Below are 21791 nucleotides of genomic sequence, written 5' to 3' on the forward strand. Positions count from 1 at the left end.
TTTTTCCAGAATTGAAAACCGTACCGTACCGGCTTAGTTGCTCAATAGCGCGTTATATTATATCGGTCGTGGTTCAATATAACATGCCAATTAAGGCCAAACTTACACAATATGGTTGTTTGAAAAATTCTTCAATATATTGATCGAGATTTGATTCGATACCTTCATATTTCTAGATGAATTCCTGATCTCTCGCCAGTCGTGTCGGTCTTCCGTCCCACTGGGTTATGAGAGGAAAAGGAATAGAGAATGCTCATGTGTACTGCACACACACTTGGGCACTATAAAATTACTCCTGCGTAACTGGCCTGGTTTCAATGAAACTGGCCACCGTCACCGAAACCGGTGTGGGAGTTATTATTTAGATGAATTATCATCATTTGAGTTTCGATGGCAAAGTTAGTGTCAAAAATGCACTGTAAGTATTTTATGTAAGGTTTAAGACGTCGTGATCATAAAATTCCCCAAAGGGTAAAAACGGGACCCTATTACTGAGACCGCCTGTCCGTCTGTCTATCCGTCTGTCTGTCCTGTGCAGGCTGTATCTCAAGATCCGTTATAGCTAGACTTCTGCAATTTTCACAGATAGCGTATTTTCGTTGCCGCTATAACACAACAAAATATACTAAAAATACAATGAAATTATATATTTAAGGTATGCTCCCATACAAAAAACACAATTTTTCGCTTACTTTCGTAAGCGAGCTCTACTCACACTTGGCTTATTGATATCTAACTTTGCTGTTTATACAGAGTGTAACAAAACTAAGTGATAGTACTTTATTTGGTGTATATGTTTCTTACACAGTGCTCACTGTGGAAGTAGCAGCGCTGAAAGAGCAAAAATTTTTTTTTTATTTGTATGGGCAAGTGCCCCAGCGTCAAGCATATTCCAACATAAGTGAAAAAAATTTTTGCTCGTTCAGCGCCGCTACTTTGACAGTGAACTCTATTTCAGGAACACATACACCCCCTAAAGTATTAATATATTACTGTCTAAGGGCCTGTTTCACCACTTCCTGATAAGTGCCGAATAGGCTATCCACCACTTAACTTGACAGATCAAGTATGGAGAATCTTTAAAAAAAGTTGTAGATAGCGTATTCGGCACTTTATCAGAAAGTGGTGAAACAGGCCCTAAATGTCTAGAATTAATAGAAAGCGAATGACTAAGACAATATTCACTTTTGTTCAAAAAGTTTACAAGTTTAAGAGATGTGTCCATGAGATAATAAGAAGCCGTTTCGCAGGCGAGTCACGCCGGGTCTACTAGTTTAAAATAATACCTCGCCTCGCCATTATAAAACTTGGAACTTGGTAATAAAACTTTAAAATTTTCAAAGGCTATAAACAATCTAGAAAAATCGGATCACGTAGTTTCCGACAATCGTGCAAGTTGGAGCGGCTTTGTTTTACAGTTTAGTTGGACTAGGGCGGGCGGGGTAGGGCGGGGGCGGGCGGGAAGGTGCTAGGGCTAATTGTTGTTGGCAGGGCTCCAGGGCACTTGGTAACTCCGCTCCTGATTGGGCCAATGTGAGGATAATCCTTTTTTCTTTGTCCGATCAACAATTTGAATTTAATAATCCGAATGCATAAACTGCGTGCCTGATCACTTATCTAGCCTAAACTATATATTTATTAAGTGATCTTAAAGTTTTGGGTGAATTACTGCTACTAGAGTCAAATAATATTAATTACTAGCTGTCCGGGCAAACGTTGTTTTTACATTAAATGATTTTTCCTGTTTTCCTGCTTTTCTCTTGAAGTTTTTTCTGATTTTTTTTCTCTAAACCTCACGGAGCCCAAGACCTTTCCAACGAATGCAAAACCGTGGAAATCGGTTCGTGCGTTCTGGAGTTATAGCGTCAGGAAGGAAAACCCGACTTATTTTTATATAGTAGAAGACTTAACTGCAAATAAATAAAGTGTTTGACGAATGAGTCCCATATTTATCTTTTGTCAAAATCTTAATTTAATTACAATAATTAATATTCGTCTCTGAGTGCAGCAGTAATACGATTAAATCTTTGTTATTGGCGGCTACTATGGTCTAGCTTCTTTTTTCTAAATAAGTATACACTATTTTTATGATCATTCTAAGTTTGCCAAAACTGTGTTGCATGAGCAAGGTGAACGTATCTAAATTTAAAGCGGCTTATTTAAAACGTTCGTAACAAATACAAATTTAATCTACACTATCTACACTAATAATATTATAAAGAGGAAAACTTTGTTTGTATAATTGTAATGAATAGGCTCAAAAACTACTGGACCGATTTTTAAAATTATTTCACTATTCGAAAGCTACATTATCCACGAGTAACATAGGCTAAATTTTATTTAGGAAAAAATAGGTTTCCGTAAGATATTTGGGTTTTTCGGAGCCAAGGTGTAAAAAATCGACCAGAAAATTTACTTATTTTGCGTACGCTGCCGAAACTATAAAAGATAATATAGAAATAGAAATAGAACCATAAAATGATGTAATTAATTGTAGATCTTATAAATATCTACAAAGTCCGCGACACACTATACCTATCTATGTCGAGTGAGGCACAACAACAATTTTTTTATATAAAAAAACTTGAATTTTTTTGGACTTGTGGGATATACGTCCGTGGAGGCCACAAAGGAAGATCTTCCGACCGAGGGAGGTGTTATGCTCGGTCAGGCCGAAGCCCACGTGATTCATATCAGCTGTCGTATATATACCGACGCGCTCAGAAAACTTCGATAGCGCGATGCAGGAATGTTAGGCGAATTGTGGGTACCGCCACATCACTCCCCCCCGAAGACCGGAGGTCGAATATTGAAGACTTGTCGCTTGGGTCGCCAGTGCCAGTGAGTTCCAGTGAGTCGGAACTATTGCAGTGAGTCCCAGTGGGTCGAAACTGTAAGCTGCTTGCACGGGATCCAGTGAGTCGGATAGCTGCCGTGCGGGGCCGATGCTACGTGCTGACCAGGAGAGATGTGCTCTGCTTGCTGACCGGTCGATGTAGTGAGAAATCCCGATGATGCCGATGCGGAGTCGCCCAGGCCGCGGTACATTGCGGCTAGTGGACGAGGTACCCGATGAGGCGATGCTGGCTGGCGCGGTGCGGAGGGGCGGGGAGTGATGATGATGAAGGAGGCGTGTTCTGTCGAGGGTCACCAATGTAGGATACGTGCGTGGAGGCCACAAAGGAAGATCTTCCGACCGAGAAAGGTGTTATGCTCGGTCAGGCCGAAGCCCACGTGATTCATCTCAGCTGTCGTATATATACCGACGCGCTCAGAAAACTTCGATAGCGCGATGCAGGAATGCTAGGCGAATTGTGGGTACCGCCACAGGCTACACTTAAACCTGTTTATTTTGCTCATGCTATTAATCCTTATCAAAATAAATTATTTCATCACTAAGTAAAGTTTATGTAGATAATATTTGGTCTTTGAATGACTAAAATTGGACGTTTCGTTTTGAAGTTATGGCGAAATTAAAATAAGTATTACGATTTCTACTGCACGGCCCGTTGCAAAGTGGGCGTCATCAAGGGGAGTTTAGATTTATTAGTTCTTTTCAGAGCTAGAATATTACACGCTATTATCATTTTCTTAAATATTTGAAAATGCCTAAGAGAGCCAGGCCTGACGACCATGGCGCCATACTTATATATTAGTCAGTTCTATAAAATAATATGGGCAAAACAATGTTTGCCGGGACAGCTAGTGGATTATAAGTAGGGAGAAACAAAGGCGCGGGAGGAGATTAAAAATGTAGAAATATACCGGCGCCCCCGCGGTGCCCGTCATTAGTGACTGACAGCTTGTTCCCAGCACACGTCGATGAGTACGCCTCTGTTACACCGTACTGTGATTTATGGGAGTAAGTATGTGCCAACTTTTTTGTTTGAAAGAAGATCAAAAAATCACTGCACATTATTGCGCTTGTACACTGCACATTATTTACTTAATACGCCGTCTATCAATTATGTGAATTATTATCGTTATTACTTTTTGTCATCACTGTAAGCTTATAAGAGATATTATGTACTGTTCAATAAATTGAATTAAGTACATAATATTTCGTCGAGATATATCAAGCTTGGTGAACAGGTCACGATTAACATTAACTTAACATAATAATATCTAACTTGCGCAGGTTCGCCATTTCCCTGTGAATATATTTTTGATAGTACATATACATTGTCTTATGGGCATATGGGCATTACAGTAGTGACATAAACTGATAGCGACAACAATTAACATAACCGATAGACGGTTCAACAAGTTCAGTGATTTTTGTTTTTTTACAGACTCTAAGCACTCCTATGATGTGCAAAGAATGTTTGCTCTTCTTCTAAAAAAAAAAGCTTGCTATATATAAATAATAATTTCCTGTTTCTATTACGCCTGAGAACTACATTTTTAACAGATTTTTTACACATAAGTAACAAAGAAAAACTGAACATCATATTTGGCCGGGTCATAGCCGCTCGCGTTTATCGGCATAAAGTTACTATAATAGTACGTCATACAAAATATGTTTAATTTTAAAAAAAGTAACTTTCATGATTCGATAGTACTACTATAGATAAATCGTTCTGCTGCGGGAAAACAACCACTAAAATGTCACGTTGTTTAATGATAATGATATTACGCGTCGGTGTGAGCGGCGGCCGCATGCAACCAGCCGTTCACCGAGATAATTTGATTACGTATGCATTAAGTGCATTTCCATTTCCGGGGACATATCTGAGATCTCTTTTAAATCACGACGCGACTTAACGACGACAGCTGTGTCGCGTCTCGACGCCGAGCGTATTGGAATTTCAATCTTCTTTTTTAGGATATGTAGTAAAATATACAATTCTGTAGTAAGTGTGCATGACATTGTACTACTCCTAAACGGCTGGACCGATTTGAATGAATGTTTGTATGCATTTGGGCGTCGTAGTTACATCTACGACACTACGATGGTTCAGATTTACAAAACAGTTGGTTAACGTATGTTCAGCCGTTCTAGGGTTTAAGCGAGATTAACAGACATTCATATTTTTAATTTATATAGAGAAATGCGCAGCTCTCTCTATCTATATATCTATACATCTATACATATAAATAAAATTGGAGTGTCTGTTTGTAATATTGAAAGAACCGTTTTTTACTACATGCATATGAATCTATGTACGCTACATACACCAAAACAACATTTTTTACATTTTTTGTCTGTATGTCTGTCTGTCTGTCTGTTTGTACCGGCTAATTTCTGAAACGGCTGGAGCTATTTTGCCGGGACTTTTTTGGTAGATAGCTGATGTAGTAAGGTGTAACTTAGGCTACTTTTTAACCGACTTCCAAAAAAAGAAATATAACCTCCTCCAGGTTATATTTTACTTTTTTCATATTTGTTAGCGGAGTATCCATCTTTGTTATTATACTATGTTGACGTGGACGAAGTCGCGGGCAACAGCTAGTTAATAATATAATTAATATAAATCACCCATATAGATAACCAGAACATTAAACAAGGAAAATTACTAAGTATATCCATTTGGTTATTGCCGCACTCAAAGATGAATAATAATTACTCAAGTGCAATTAAAAAATGAAAATTTGACATAATAATATTAAGCATGCATTATTTGTCAAATTTTTCACTAAGTCAAAGTTTAATCATCATTAAATAAGTCTCTGAGTGAGGCCGTTAGTGTGTTGTACACTAGTATTATACACTATACAGTTCGGTTCGTTTATAGACGGCAGTAAGTTCTCAATATAAGGATAGTGGTCGCATGTATTTAAGTTATAGTCTAAGAGCCATTACAGTAATTCGTTCCGCTTTCAGCGGGTTGCTAAAGCGATTATTGTATGATGCATTGTTTCCCGGCTCCCCCCGCTTATTACGGACAGGCATGCAACGGTATCATTTGCTTTAACGTTCATCGTTAAAGTTTACCCTTACAAATAAAGTTTAAGTTAAAAATAAAGGAAATTAGGAAAAAACGTAATTTATTGCTTTTAGGTTTAAATAATAAATAAAATCGGTCCCTCCTTTGGATGTAGCGGTGCCGACAGCTAATACGAGTATATACGCACACAAGCCACACTACTTTGCTGTCGCACCTAATTATTTAAGACCCTTCTGTTTTTGTGTATAAAACCACTCTGTATATAAACATTTACAATTAAAACTTACGAGTTTAATAATATAAAAATATTTAGTAAACAGGCTTGATTTTTTTTAATATACTCAGTTACGTATGAAGTGACATTTGCTGTAGAAATCTGTACTATTCTAAGGTTGTGAAGCACGACCGAGTCGTCAGTCCTTTTAATTAGCCTTGTTATTAACAGATTCAATAAACATACAAAGTATTCATCGAATACCAACAAATATTTTATTATGTTATTATGTTTGTACTCGCTACAGGCGATACACAACATTTTAGACACATCTTTGTACGTTACGCTTTTGATATTCAAATATGAGGATATTCCTGTATTTTTAAAGTTGTATTTTCATTGTAGAATTTAAGACGTTGAAACTCTTGGGTAAGGCGATTGTGGTGTCTTTTGTGTCGGTATACTGTACAGGAACGTGCTTACTCATGTGGTGAAAGATAAGGACTTCTTTAAGGCAGGTAAATAATGTTTTGTTATAACTGGGTCAAAGTAAAACATGCAAAGTAATTAAGAATTTAAGTATAATAAATAAGCAGTGACAAGATGTTATAATTTCGCTTACTGTTTAAAAATATAATTAGGTAAAAATTCATGCATAGCGTGCAGATTAGTAACTGTATCTAACTAAAATTATAACAACAATAAATGTAATCATGCACCGATTTCAGTGATAGTAATGGTTGTTTCACTAAACAGTCGAACCACTGTATCTCTTGTATCAAAAGACAACAATATTAATTACGTAAATATTTACCTACAAAGTTTTGTATGAAATTGAGGATATTTGTTTACTTGAGGGCAGTGTTCCGAAAACTTTTTGTGTACAAGGTATAACAGCTAGAAAAATGATTTTTTTTAGAGACTGTACATCACAAATAAATCAGCGTGTACTCTGTTCCCAATTCTTATTCCTTTCTTCGATCGTCCTGAGATATTGCCTTTTTAGGTTCTTATAACTAGGACTATTATGTAGGTAAATTAATGTCATTTTTTGTGGCACACCATTACTACTACGGGGGTGAAATGATTGCATTTAGCAATTCCTCAAAGTCAATTCAGCAAACCAATTGTCAAAACTGTCAAACTGACAAATGTCAAATTAGTACGAATTACTACAGATCGACAAGGCTTTTTATGAATGTGAGCGGAGGCGCTGCACGTAAAGGAGAACTGTAAAAAATGACGTTATTGTATGATGGCAGCGTTAGTTCCTTTTTTCGCCACGTTCATATAAAGCCTTGTCGATCTGTAGATATGAATTGCAAGCAGAGTGACCATTTTACAGTTTTAAGAAAATGAATCATATTACGATTATGATTCTACAAAGCGACCATTTTAGGCCACGGTACAATAGTGTGCCGCGACACACCTCTTGCGGAACACTTGTCTAGTTATGTTTATCAGTGAACAGCAGACTATACAGATTACAATCTGAACCATCACCTGCTTTTACCTTGCAAGCTGTTAATCGAGAATTGTAATCATAGACGACGTAGACGTAGACAAGTCACGTAGCTGTGATGTTGTAATCCCGATATGATCTAGCCTTAGCATGAGAAGATAATCCGTTGATCCACACACGGCAGTACATGCATCCTAGATTGATGCCAAAACTGGTAGATAGACAAGGGTCCGAGTGCATAGTCATTGCAAAGTCAGAAGGTGTTTTGATTCCTTTTTCAAATGAGTTATTTAAAGGTACAGAAATTCACCACGTCAAGAAGCAACAATTTTATGCATCTTCTTTTGTAAATAAAGTTCTATTTTGTTCGGAATCATACCTTCTGCAACTTTTCGCCATCGTTTCATGCGAAAAATATAGCATCCTCATCACCTTGAAGAGTGGCAGTCTTCCACCGTGCGTTTTAGAGTAACTTTTTGCCACGCACTGAAAAATTCTGGAACGAACTGTCATCAGCAATATTTCCGGACCAATACGACCTGCAAATCTTTGAGAAGAGAGCGCATTCCTTCTTAAAAGACCGGCAACGCACCTGCAGCTCTTTTGATGCTGCAAGTGTCCATGGGCGACGTTAGTTGAGTTCCATCAGGTTTTGCTCGTTTGAGCCCTTATTTTTAAATATTAAAAAATGTTTTGTACAGTAAACATAAAATTTTGTTTGACGTTTGACAACTTTTCTGTCAATATTCGGACTATTTACTGTAAGTGCTAGTAGCGGTCTCTACTTCTGATTTTTGCATAATATTTCCTATCCTCTCATCTAATATATAAAAATAAGTCGGGTTTTCCTTCCTGACGCTATAACTTCAGAACGCACGAACCGATTTCCACGGTTTTGCATTCGACGGAAAGCTCTCGGGCTCCGTGTTTCTATAGAGAAAAAAAAATCAGAAAAAACTTCAAGAAAAAAAGCAGGAAAACAGTGAATACCATTGTATGGCAAAACAACGTTTATCGGGACGGCTGGTTCTTTAATTAACGAAAAGGTACAAAGGTACACACTTACGAGTTACGATCGGGAAGTTGTATTTAACATAAAGTATAATAGCATTATTATAGTGCTCGTTCGCATTCACTCTAGAATTTTCCAGATATTCTGGATACAATTCATGAAACATACTTTCAACGAAATTCTATAACAAATATTCATTCCCGAATAGTTCGCATATTTTAATTTTGAGTTTTGCGCAGGAATGTAGTGTCTGCACGATATTTGGGTTACTGGTTTCAGTTTAAAGTTTAAACTTATCAAATTTTTTGACGCATGTCTATTGTCTATGTTATAATAAAGTTAGTAAAAGCAAAAAACAAAACACTAAAGCAAATAAAGTTAGAAAACTAAGTTAAAACAATCACTTACAGCGGGTGTACATAATGGGGATTGTCCATTTTTTTTTTAATTTTACTCATTACAAAAACATTTCGAGGAATAAGGTCAGTGATCGTTTTTCTGTATATAAACGAAAAAATACCCATTATTTACTTATATTTTTGAACAAATATGTTTAACCTTTGTTTGACCTTCAATGGCGTTAAATTAGCAATAAACTCGACCAACATTACGTTTCAAACTTTTGGTAAGCTTCTCGTATCAGCTTTCACATAATGAGAACTTGCATTTGACGAACCAGCCATTATAAATAAGATTGAAAGGAAAAAACATACTGCAGAGGTCAATTATTGGCCGCCGATGATGACGTCAGAGCGAAACTTTAAAAATTTATTGAGAAAAAACAAGTCAATGAATTTCAAAATTATTTAATTTATATTCTTAAAATAATTCCTTTTTCCGAATTCGGCTAAACCTCAACTATTTCAGTTCTCAATCTTCATAATTTTGAAGTCGGTGCCAGTTCCTAAAGTTTCAAATATTCTGTCAGAGAACTAAAGATTCAGCTATCTGGTACCGACTTCAAAATGATGAAGATTGAGTACTGAAATAGTTGAGGTTTAGCCGAATTCGGAAAAAGGCACTATTAGATAGGAAAAATTATTTAATACTTTTAAGTTCATATTATAAGGATGTTATTATTGTTTTTACCTTGGAAGTCGGTTTTAATTTTTTGTTAATTATGCCTTACCATTAATTCATGTAGTAGGTACTTAAAGTACAATAAAACCGGCCAAGTGCGTGTCGGGCCACGCGCAATATAAGGTTCCGTAACATCGCTAGTTTTTTTAAATTTTTGTATGGTCAATCAATGTACCATCGAGGAAGTTGATTCCTAGGCAGTTGACAGACTAACGTAATTTGGTCTGATCGTGTCAATTCAATGTTAATTGTGATCTATCGGCTGGGTTTGACACAACGCGACCAAACTACGTAGGTCCCCCATCTGCCTAGGAATCAACTTTTCTGATAGTAAGTACATTTATAACGTGCTTAACACTACGAACAACATCATCTCAGTGACTTTCACTTATAATACCACAAGAGCTCGTGTGGTATTCGGGGGATTATTTTTCCGTCCCAAATGTCGGCCAATATAATTAGAATTTGCTTTTTATATATAGCAACTACCAGAGAAAATTTTCAAAAAATTATCAGTATAATACCATGAGGTTGTACCACGTGACGTCGAATGGTGCAATTCTATTGGTCGATATTTGGGTCGGAAAAATAATCAAAGGAATTTGTGAAGTTCCTTTATACATCGCCGAATACATTTTTTTTAGTTGATCGACTATTAGTTATTACTCAATAATTTATGAAGTCTTCTTAGCAGTGATAAAGTTCCTTTTAAATTCAGCATATTACCTACTCCCGCCAATTTTTTCACATTTTCAGAAGCCACCGTTTAGCTGGTAGAAGGGGGGGGGGGGGGGGCCTGGCTTCTAACGATTTTTTCCACTTTAAAACTTAATATTTCACAAACGAATCCCTTTATCGGAAAATGGTCTTTGAATACTCATAATATTTTTAAAAACCTATCCAACGACACCCCACACGATGGGATGGACGTGAAAAAAAAAAATCATCCCCGCTTGATGTGTAGGGAAGGTTTAAAAGAAAAAACTTACCATTTTTTTAAAGATTTCATGTACCATTTTGTCGACATCATAAATATGTGCATTCATGACAAATTACAGCTTTGTAAGTCCTATAGTCTCTGAGCAAAACCGCGGCCAGATAGACGGACGAACAGACCGTAATTATAATGGTTCCTTGTTGATTACGGAACCCTAAAAATATCAGCTTATTAAATAGAATATTTTATTTCGCCAAAATATAACAAAAATATTACTATTTTATTACTATATACGAGGTATTAGTCTATTTTATCTATTTAGATAAAACTATTCTTAGAAAAATATAAGTCATTCGTATTCAAAGATGACTAATTTAATTTATTTATAACAGTCGGTTGTGTTAAAAATGCAACATTTTCGCCATATTTCGAGCACATTATACCAATCAACTCTAGTATGGACATTGGACAATGGACATGTATAATTTTTACTCGCGAAAACGCTGACAATTCTATCGGAGACTCCCAATAAAGTCTTAAATATTGAATGAGTGCAGTTCTGTGTTGCGATTTGTGCTAAAATAAAATTCCTCGGTGCATTTTATAATACCCCGATGCGACGAGCTGCCAGTTTCGACTTTATTTTCGTAGCTATTCCCGGAAAACGGCGTTTAATTTATTATAATATGTCGTATTTGAACACAAAGAGCATAAACTATGAAATGTTATCTGTATTTTGAATAAATCATCATCATTGCGCCTAGTGACTTTGTGCAATATAATTGTCATGAAATTATTAATCGTAATATTTTAGTATGTGTATTTCTCCCCCATATAGAGTTCACTGTGAAAATAGCAGCGCTGAAAGAGTTTCTTTTTAGGGTTCCGTAGTCAACAAGGATACATTATAGTTACTGGTCTGTCCATCCGTCTGTCTGTCCGTGGTTTTGCTCAGAGACTATAGGGCCTATATACGGCATGAATGCACGTATTAATGATGCCGACAAAATGGTAGGTATATAAGATCTTTAAAAAAAAATTTAGGGTACCTCCCCTACAAATCAAGTGAGGATGAATTTTTTTTCGCGTCTACCCCACCGTGTGGGTTTTTTTTTAATTTTACGAGTATTCTCAGGTCATTTTCCGATTTAGGGATCCATTTTTGAAATATGAAGTTGTAAAGTGGAAAAAATCATTAAAGTCCAATGTGGTCCCCCACATTGGACTTTAATGTTGCACATTGCCATTGCACTATCTTCTACCAGCTAAACGGTTGCTTCTTGAAATGTGGAAAAAATCACGGGAGTAGGAAATATGCTGAATTTTAAAGGAAAACTATCACGGCTAAGAAGACTTCATAAGTTATTGAGTAATAGTCGATCAACTAAAAAAATGCATTCGGAGAACTTTATACTTCTCCGAATGCATTTTTTTAACTCCTTTTAACATAACTGAGATGATGATGTTAGTAGTACAAAACACGTTATAAATGTACATTCATTTACCATTAAAAAAATATCAAATACTAGCGGTAGGCATTACGGAACCCTATATTGCGCGTGGCCCGACACGCACTCGGCCAGTTTTTTTTAAAGTTTTGTATGGGCAAATTAATGAATATGTCGGGGCAAACATTTATCATAAAAACATACAATGTTAACAACATCCCCTGCAGCGCTGCTATCCATCCATACGAAAGTATGTCTGTCTGTCTGTTTGTCACCTCTTCACGCCCAAGCCGCTGAACTGATTTTGCTGAAATTTGGTATGAAGATACTTTGACTCCCTGGAAAGGACATAGGATACTTTTCATCCTGGAAAAATGTACGGTTCCCGCGCAATAAGCAAATTTTGGCGGAACAGAGTTGCGTTCGTCTTCTAGTTTTAAATAAAGTATAATCACCGAGTATCCTTGGCAAAAGATTATTCGTCTTGTGATAAAATTGTATCCCACTAATAATCTATCCTAGCTATGTAAAAGCCACTGAATTTTGTAAAGCTTGTTAATTTCTTTGGATCTAAATGATTTGACAGTAAGATTCTTGCCTTGTGTTTTGATGGGTGGAAATTATTAAAATCTCTGGCAATATCAATGATCAGCATCGATATAGAACGAACTTTCTTACGTTTGACGCTCAAAATCAATGATATTCTATGTTACTAACGTAACTAGATTGGAAGTTTACGGTAGCAACGCGTTGCCACTTCGAATATGCCTGCAGGCATATCTCACATACATAATGACATAACGAATATATGACTTGCTCAAAATATTATGTCTCCTCTTATTTATATGCGTAGATAGGGCAACGAAAATTGTATGACAGACCCAAGTTTGACAACTAAGAGTTGATTCTGGTAGATACACAACAAAATTTATATGGATTTGACAGATTCGCAAGACGTCTCACGCGATTGAAATCTGTCAAATCCATACAAATTTATGCCGCACCGCGCCTCGCCTCTCCTCGGCGCGTTGCCGTCTGAATTGACCTTAAATGAAAGTACGAAACTTCCACGAAATGCACACATCAGTTGCTAGAGTCCCTAAAATATTATTTAATATGAATTTCTAGATGACACCTGCAAATCCGTTCTGCCAAAATTCATTTATCAAGCGGAAACGGTACATTTTCCGGGATAAAAAGTATCCTGTGTCCTTTCACGGGACCCAAAGTATCTCCAGCAGATTCAGTTCAGCGGTTTGGGCGTGAAGAGATAACAAACAGGGAGACACAATTTCGCATTAATGATATTATAGTAAATGGTATTGCAGAGGATCGATAAGTAAAACCAACATTACTTGCAATTGTTTATTTTCAGTACATTCAAAGCAGCTCGTGCTTACTCTATGTTACATATATTTACACTCTCTGATTACTCATTACACTGTATAACGGTAACAAATGAACGTGCATACAAAAATGGCTGCCAAGCGGTTTCGTGTACACAATGAAAACTTTGTTTTACTCAAGAAACTGTGTGTAAACTAAAAATATTAACTACGCTCTTTACGGAGAAATTGTTGAGGTTGTTGTTTACAAGGTAAAATTATAATAGGTGTATGAAAACCGAGTTCCCTACTCGAGTATAAATAATATTTTCTATCCTTTGGGAATATATTATTTTCAGTTAGGACTATGAATAGTAAAAGCATAATAATATCGTCACTATTTTTTGGTGTTTGTTTAATTATTTTCGTTGACCAGTACCTTAGCACCAAAGTCGTATTAGCACTCTTTGGCCGATTGTTTTTTAATTTATTGCGTGAAAACTTTTAAATCTACCCTATTTCTTTACTGGAACAGTGAAAAAATATTTACTAGAGACAAAAATATTGTGTAGATCACCAACTAAATAAAAAGTGATGGTTTTACAAAGTCTTCGCTGTCATATTATTATGAGTAAGAGAGACTTACTGTAGTTTTTCAATTTAAAAAGCTATTTACAATAAACTTAAGAGCTACAAAATAAGAGCTAAAAATAATGTTGAGAAACTACAGCAACCCCCGTTATAGTAATTACTGGTACAAAACTTTCGGCAAAGTACGATGCCGGATAAAAATATAGCATTCATTTTGTTCGTCTACAAAAATGTTTAGAATTAGTTGCCTATCTAATTATAACGAGTGGAGAAATCTTAAATGACAAAATATTATGTTGCTTGTCTAAGGGCCAGGCCATAACACTGCGTTGCGGCGTCGCATCGTATAAATCTACGACGCCGCAGAACGCATCGTGAAAATTTGTGATGTAAAGATTGCTATAGGTAATATATGAAATTTTTGCGTTGCGACATCACATCGCATTTCTGTGCCATGTTGTTTTTGCGATACGACGCCGCAACGCAGTGTTGTGGCCTGGCCATAACTGCCGCATTCAGAGATTCTTAATTATAAGTAACCTTCAATTTATTGAAGAGTTTCACAGATGATGTATGCAGTATGATGCTTAAATGTGAAAAATTTAAATTAGTTACCGTACATTTAAGTAATTAATGTTCCACTCTGAGTACGACAGTAAGAGCGAATCGTATATTATATAAAAAAAAATTGATACAAATCTGTATTAATAAGACGTATCCTGGAATTAGAATTTAAAATATTTAACTGAACTTAGCTACCTTTCTCAGCACTAACTAAAACCAATATAGTGCATTTCAAAAATATAATTTACATATTCTAGTAGGTTATAAAATCATTGTATTATTGTATTTAGTATAACAATATTAAAATCAGATAAAGCCAAAACAGATATCACAATATTTTGTATCTGTAAAGCATATTTTCCGTATATTGAAATTAAATATTCAACAATGGACGGAAATTGCATAACTATGTCGACAATTGCTATCGCATAATTTTTAATAAGATTTTATCAATAAAATAAAAATTTGGATTATTATACATTACAATATTATATGCGGTAGATAGCTGATATGCAAAATAGTACCGATGCATAAAATATATATATAGTCGCGCGCATATATATATATATATATATATATATATATATATATATATATATATATATATATATATATATATATTATAGCAATTGCTAAATGTGACCATTTTAGCCTCGCTGTACGTTACTACCCACACATCGGTGGTGGTGGTGAAGTTGAACCATTACAAACTTGAGGAATTCCTCTCAATCAATTCAGCAAATGAATTGTCAAAACTGTCAAACTGACAAGTGTCAAGTCAGTACAAAAATACAGAAATGAATTGCAGAGTTGCATTTTGCGATTTTAGAAAAATGAATCATATTATTCTGATTCATATCATGATTCTTCAAAGCGACCATTTTAGCCCCGCAGTAATGAATCAATTTAAAATTCCTCCACTCGAAATCCTTAACTTGCGATATTGTCATAACCTTAAAACTAGATTCACATTTTCAGACAGTCTAGCTATGTCCTGACTTTCAGGATGTTTTGACAAGGATCCGTTCCGTCAGAACCCCTATGTTGGGAATGACGTCATTTTTCACACTTTTCTTGTTCGCACACTTTTTGAGTCCGATTTCAGATTTGTTATGTGTGGTCTTGATTAGCGTGGACACGGATAGGTTACGTTTTTTGCACTCTTTACAGATCTTTCTTTGTTCTAATGTGTTTTCTTTAGTTTTGGTGATCTTACTTGGAGTTGTTTTGTTTGAAGACGCTTCCAGCTGAGTGTGGTCGACGCAGGTTGTCGCTTTCTGTACAAAAGAAAAAAATATCATCTTAAAAAGTGTTATATGAAAAAATAATATTTTTTCCCCTTGCTAGAAAGAAGATCTGTACTGTGTTTACATACGTTATTTGTACAATGTTTTTCCTTGTCTATCAAGCCACTTTTCTACAAACCATTGAAGTCTACATGAGAAAAGTTTGTGTATGATTTTTTATTAACGTCCGTATACACAATATAAATCTTTGACTAGTAGGGGCGTAAAACTAAAACAACTCTACATCAGCGTAGTTCTTCAATACGTAAGTTTTTACCGGCGAGAAAAACAAACTTTTAGTTTGAAGCTTTAACGTTTAAATTTATGGAAAAACGAAGAACGAGTAGTCAGGGGTCAGGTCACACCGGAACAAAACGCCGATTAATAAAAGCAATATTGTATAAACCGACAAGTTATTATAATGCCGATGTTTTTAACAGTCTGAATTGACGTCCGCAGTACGGTTGCAAATTTAAAATGATCGCACATTTATCAGCATGCACGCCCCGAACGCGCCGCATTTTAGAATTCGTTGTATAAAATAATGTGAAACCTCGCACATTCGTCAGCACCATATTATGCGCCCCATTTCGTGTGCCATGCGGTGCGTTCGACGCATACGGCGCGTACGGTGCTGACAAATTGAATGTGCGATCAGCTTTAAATGGCTCATTCAAAAATGCATTACTATGCCTTGTGATGTTACATTGGGAATTGACTCTAACCCATGAGACCACAATGCATCCTTATAACCCAGGACCTCCGCAGGGATTTGGTCTCCATATGGACCAAATAGAAGATCAAACATACTCACAGCTGGGTTAACCGCCTTGGAGTATATCAGTGCCCGGCCCTCCAGTTCCATCCTGAGCCGCCAATCCCGAAGGTACATGTGTGCTGCCGCCGCGCTCGGGTAGCCGCGACGCCAAGTATGCCATCTGATGGATGGAGGGTTTTCGATATATAATTTGCCACCAGAGGGACGGTAGGGTATTTCGTGTCAAATGTCGTGTCAGACAGACATATGACAGCTATATCATCACATGTGGAAGCTATTTCGTGAAATATAACAGCTGTTTGACACGACAAATCCTACGGCTACATAGCGCCATTTATCCCGCATTGAACGCATAAGAATGATTGACCGTTTTTTGGTGTTTTTTGAAAGTAGTTTTTGAGAGGATTGGCTCACGCCAAAACACTATCTTATCAACGACGCTGTTGAATATCTAAACTGTTGTAAAAAGAAATTTAAGGAATTTAAGGTTAAGAAGTGGGCCCTAGGAAGGCGCTCTTAGGCTTCGGCCAAACCCACGCGTCAGTAACACGGGACGCGAGCGGGAAGCGGGACGGGAGCAGACTGCAATGCGAAACTGGTGTGCACATCTGCGCGACTGCGATGCGAAACCGTAGATTATTCCCGCTCTGCCGACGCGAACGTCCCGCGTTGCAGACGCTCCCGCTTCGCAGGCGCTTTGGTCGCGTAGGTTTGGCCGAAGCTTTATTAAAGTGACGTAAAATATAGTGTAGCAGTTTTATACTAAAAAAATATAATAAATTTAATATTAAATTTGATACCCAAAGGAAATATCAGACTTTACAATGAATATACATTAAAAGAACCAACCTCGTTAAAAGCTGTAAAATTCTTGATTTCTGTCCCACGCTCCTGTACATCAAAGCGGTCGATCTAAGAGAAATCAGATCCCCTCGAATTGAGTCGATAGGACTGTTAAAATTGAGTCTAGTTGCTTCGATAAAAAATTTCGCTGCCGGACCGGGCAGGCCTGTTGAGAAAACAAACCGTTTTATAATCATTTTTACGATGTTTTGATCAGGCAGTGAAAAAATATAATTGATGTCTTCGGTATAAGCAGTCTGAATGAAATTTAACCTTTTTGTTGTAGAGCATTCGTATTTGTTTTGACGCTACTATTTTTATTTTCACTGTAACAACAGTAAGATACTAATGAATTTCTACCTAAAGTAAAATTCAACAAGCCATGTTTCTATCTTTGTCTTATACATTGGAAAGATATCGAATAGACAGTGATTTAGAATTTCACATGAATTAATATTATAGTTAGTCCTAAAAACTCCTATGTTATCAAGATCATCAGCAGTAACCACGAAAACTCTTTAATATGATCTGAGGGGTAAAGACTTAGGGCTTAGGGCCTGTTTCACCACTTCCTGATAGAGTAACGAATAGGCTATCCACAACTTTTTTGACAGATTCTCCATACTTCATCTGTCAAGTTAAGTGGTGGATAGCCTATTCGGCACTTATCAGGAAGTGGTGAAACAGGTCCTAATTTATATAATTGTATGGTTATTCATATTTATACTAGATGACGCCCGCAACTCTGTTGCGTCAAAATTAGTTATCACGCTGGAACCGTATATTTTTCCGGGATAAATACTTATTTCAGTTAAGTGGGTTGGACGTGAAGAGGTAACAGACAGACACATAGACAGACGCACTTTCGCATTTATAATTATGCATCGAAGTATGGATATTTTTTAGATCTTTAAATCTCACCTTTACTTTTCAACCAGTTCCCGTACAGAATATAATGCTCCCAGTTTTCTGGTTCCAGTTCTATCAGTCTCGTTAGTATCTTCCTCTTCTCTGGCTCAGGCTTCAGACTCAGTAGTTCCACGTGAGCCTGAACGAATCGCGGTTGTAAGAAGATACATCGCTCTAACATCTTTACCGCTTGAGAGCTCCGACCGCTTTTTCTGGAAAGGAACACTTTATGGAATATAAACTTTAAGAGCTGCCAAGTGGTTTACACCAGGTACATTTAACTGTACATGTCAAATTGTAAGGGGTTACTGGGAGTTCACTGTATTTAGTTAATGTTTTGAATATAATTTTGGGTCTACTTAATATTATGAAGCCGATCTTTTTTCCGAAAACCTTTTTTAATCGCAAAATTAGGGCGCCTTTCCTGTCCGAATGCGGGTGATAACATGCTTCTGGTCACGCGCGTTGAGTGCATGACAGGAAAAGCATCTGTGAAATGATAGGATGCGGTCAACTTGCATGAGGGCCAGATCCGCGCACAATCGATGATCGCGTGACAGGGAAACCGAGTTAGTAAGGGTTAGTAAAAGAATATTGAGAGGTAAGCCATAGGTATTTGTTTTGCAGTTTCTTTACAGTACTGTAGTATTCACAAAGTCGATATTATGCTCAAAAACCTGGCAACCACAACCAACCTGTACAACTTAGCGAGGTTGTAGTGCGCGTTGACGTGGTGACGGTTGTGCCGGATCGCCTGCAGGAAGTGGTGCTCGGCGCTCTCGCTCACCAGCGTGCCCAGGTTGTTGTGCGCGCTCGCGTAACCCGGCCACAACCTGGTTGCAAAATTGCCCTGGTTACGAAGGTCTTGGTTACCGAAAATCGTGGTCTTGGTTACAATAGCTTCCGTAACCGTATCGTAGTATTATGAGAGATGGGATGGGATTTTTTTGGTCGGAGTTAAATCAATGTCAGTCGAGATCAATTTTGTCTGCCTATAAATAATTGAGTGTATTTTGCCAATATTACTTTGCTTTAAGTCCCTTGACGAACTGCGAGTGCAAAACTATGGACAAATGAGATAATAGTAATTAATCCAATGGTTCTTTTTTTGGGGTTCCATACCCAAAGGGTAAAAACGGGACCCTATTAGGTACTAAGACTTCGTTGTCTGTCCGTCTGTCTGTCTCCAGGCTGTATGTCCGTCTGTCTGTCTCCAGGCTGTATTTCAAGAACCGTTATAGCTAGAGTTTTGAAATTTTAACAGATTGTGTATATCTGTTGCCGCTATAACAACAAACACTGAAAACAAAATAAAATAATATTAAGAGGATTCCACACCACCGTTTTTTTATACAAACGCTGTCCCCTGTTTCCTCCCTGAATAATGCCGGTAGAGTTATGATTTTTACCTGAATATCTATGGCCACTATTAGCATGTCCCTATGTTTTCTTTTTTTCATAATTTTATTATTAAAAAAGATAAGAACGTCCAAAAACCCAAAAAATGGCAAGATTTTCCTCTGTGTTCAAACACCTAGAAAACAAAACTGGCTAAAATATACAAAAAAAGTAAAACATAGGAACACAGCTCAAGCCTTTCTTTAATTTTTAATGAAAAAAGTACTTAAATCGGTTAAGTTTTGGAGAAGGAATCAGCGGTCAACAAATCGAAGATTTTCTGTTCTTTTATTAGAACTTTTGTCGTGTTGTCTCTATCGCGCTCTGCGGTGGGAGACTTGAGATTGGTGAGACAGCAATACATTTTCAAATACCTATTTTCAATTTCTCTCGCCCCTGGTGTATCCTCTTAAAGGGGGCTCCCATACAACAAACATGATTTTGTTGGCCTTTTTTGCTCGATACCAATAATGACAACAGGCGGGCAGTTGAAATTTTCACAGAATCCTTAATTATATGTGTACTTTAGTAATTAATAATAAAATTTAATTATATTTACAATTTAAGGGGGGCTCCTACACAAAACACAACTTTTGGCCTATTTTTCTCTATAATGGTACGGAACCCTTCTTGCGCGAGTCCAACTCGCACTTGGACGATTTTTTTCAAATAATAAGTATCTAGAACAAAATAACGCTTTTTGAAGGGATTTACCCAAAAACTTTATTTAGACCTTCTTTGTTATAACTTAACAAAGAAGGTCTAAATAAAGCGCTGAATATCACCGTTTATCAGATTAATAAACATTATATCCTTTTGAATTTCAAACAATGGCCCATAAACTATATCTGAAATATCCGAATTGGGGCCATTATGCACCTGTCCCGGTATCCGGTTCTAGGCTTTATTGCTAGTGGTATAAGGTATATAACTGGACGCGTGCTCACCTTAAAGCTTCTTTGTAATGTTTGATAGCGTTGTCTTGCTGCTCCGTTTCGCGCAGGAAGTTTCCGTAGTTGTAGTGCAGTTTGGCGTTCTGCGGCAAAGTCACTAAATCCGCCCTGAAACAAAACACATTTGGGTGATTTAGCTCTAAGTTCGCGGAACGGGAATATTTCACGTGTTTGTATTGAGTGATTTTGGGTATAATACTAAATAAATCTGGTAGTTATAACTTATACCTTAAGCTGAGTGGGATCACACATAAGGGCCGCGCCACACCGGAATGGAAGCGGCGAGGCGAGCACTTTTAGTGTCATGTGATTTTAAACTTTATCTTTATTACTGCGCTGCCAGTGACCACGAGCGGCCACGAGCGGCCGTAAACTTCTCAAGCGTTACTATGTATTACAATTATGAAGATAAAGTTTAAAATCATATGACAGAGAAAGTGCTCGCCTCGCCGCTGCAATTCCGGTGTAGCGCGGCCCTTATAAAATTGTTAGCGCGACGAAATGCAGCGCGTACGGTGCGGACGAATGTGCAAAGTGTGTTTCACATCATATTTTCATACAACGAATTCTAAATTGCGGCGCGTTTCGCGTGTGCGTGCTGATAAAATATTATGTGCGATCATTTTTATTAATATTTTAAGAATCTTAACCCTTTTTTGGCATTCCTGCTACTTTTAAAATCTATGTTGCCAATAGAATGACGTTGAGGATTGGAGATTGCTATCTTATTGCTAAGTTTTCCCTAAATCGTGAGTAATTTTGTTTTCTTTGATGCGACAAGTATAATTAGGATTCTCATGGGTCACCAGTCACCACGGGATGAAACGTCAAATGCCGTAACCCGACTTGACATTTTAATTTCGTGACGCTTTTATGCATCGTCGCGTCGTGTCTTGTTTCATTGTGATAACTTTTAGGCCCACTTGAATTGCGCCACTCTGAGTTAGTAACAATCTTAAAAAACAGGGTTTTTTCATGTTTTTTTTTCATACAGGATGTTTCAAATAAGGTATACTAATCCGAAAGGAGGTGACTCAGGGCCCGATCATTCTGAACAACTTTTGTTTTACGACTTTTGTCAATTCGCAAAAAAAGAATTTGTT

General features: G+C 37.0%; 1 protein-coding gene across 1 annotated transcript in view; it reads right to left on the reverse strand.

The window, feature by feature from the left end:
- Nucleotides 1–15400: 15400 nt before the first annotated feature.
- LOC121728765 (protein O-mannosyl-transferase TMTC1-like) overlaps nt 15401–21791 on the reverse strand; it is a 142830-nt gene continuing 136439 nt past the window's right edge. Inside the window, exons 10-15 of the mRNA XM_042117017.1 lie at nt 20683–20796; nt 19033–19170; nt 18350–18549; nt 17435–17594; nt 16622–16745; nt 15401–15798 (exon numbers count right to left, since the gene is read on the reverse strand). Of these exons, the coding sequence (XP_041972951.1) occupies nt 15523–15798; nt 16622–16745; nt 17435–17594; nt 18350–18549; nt 19033–19170; nt 20683–20796 (1012 nt within the window). The 3' untranslated portion in view covers nt 15401–15522. The remainder of the gene's footprint in view (nt 15799–16621; nt 16746–17434; nt 17595–18349; nt 18550–19032; nt 19171–20682; nt 20797–21791) is intronic.

This window comes from Aricia agestis, chromosome 7 (genome assembly GCF_905147365.1).
Source record: "Aricia agestis chromosome 7, ilAriAges1.1, whole genome shotgun sequence".
Taxonomy (NCBI): Eukaryota; Metazoa; Arthropoda; class Insecta; order Lepidoptera; family Lycaenidae; genus Aricia; species Aricia agestis.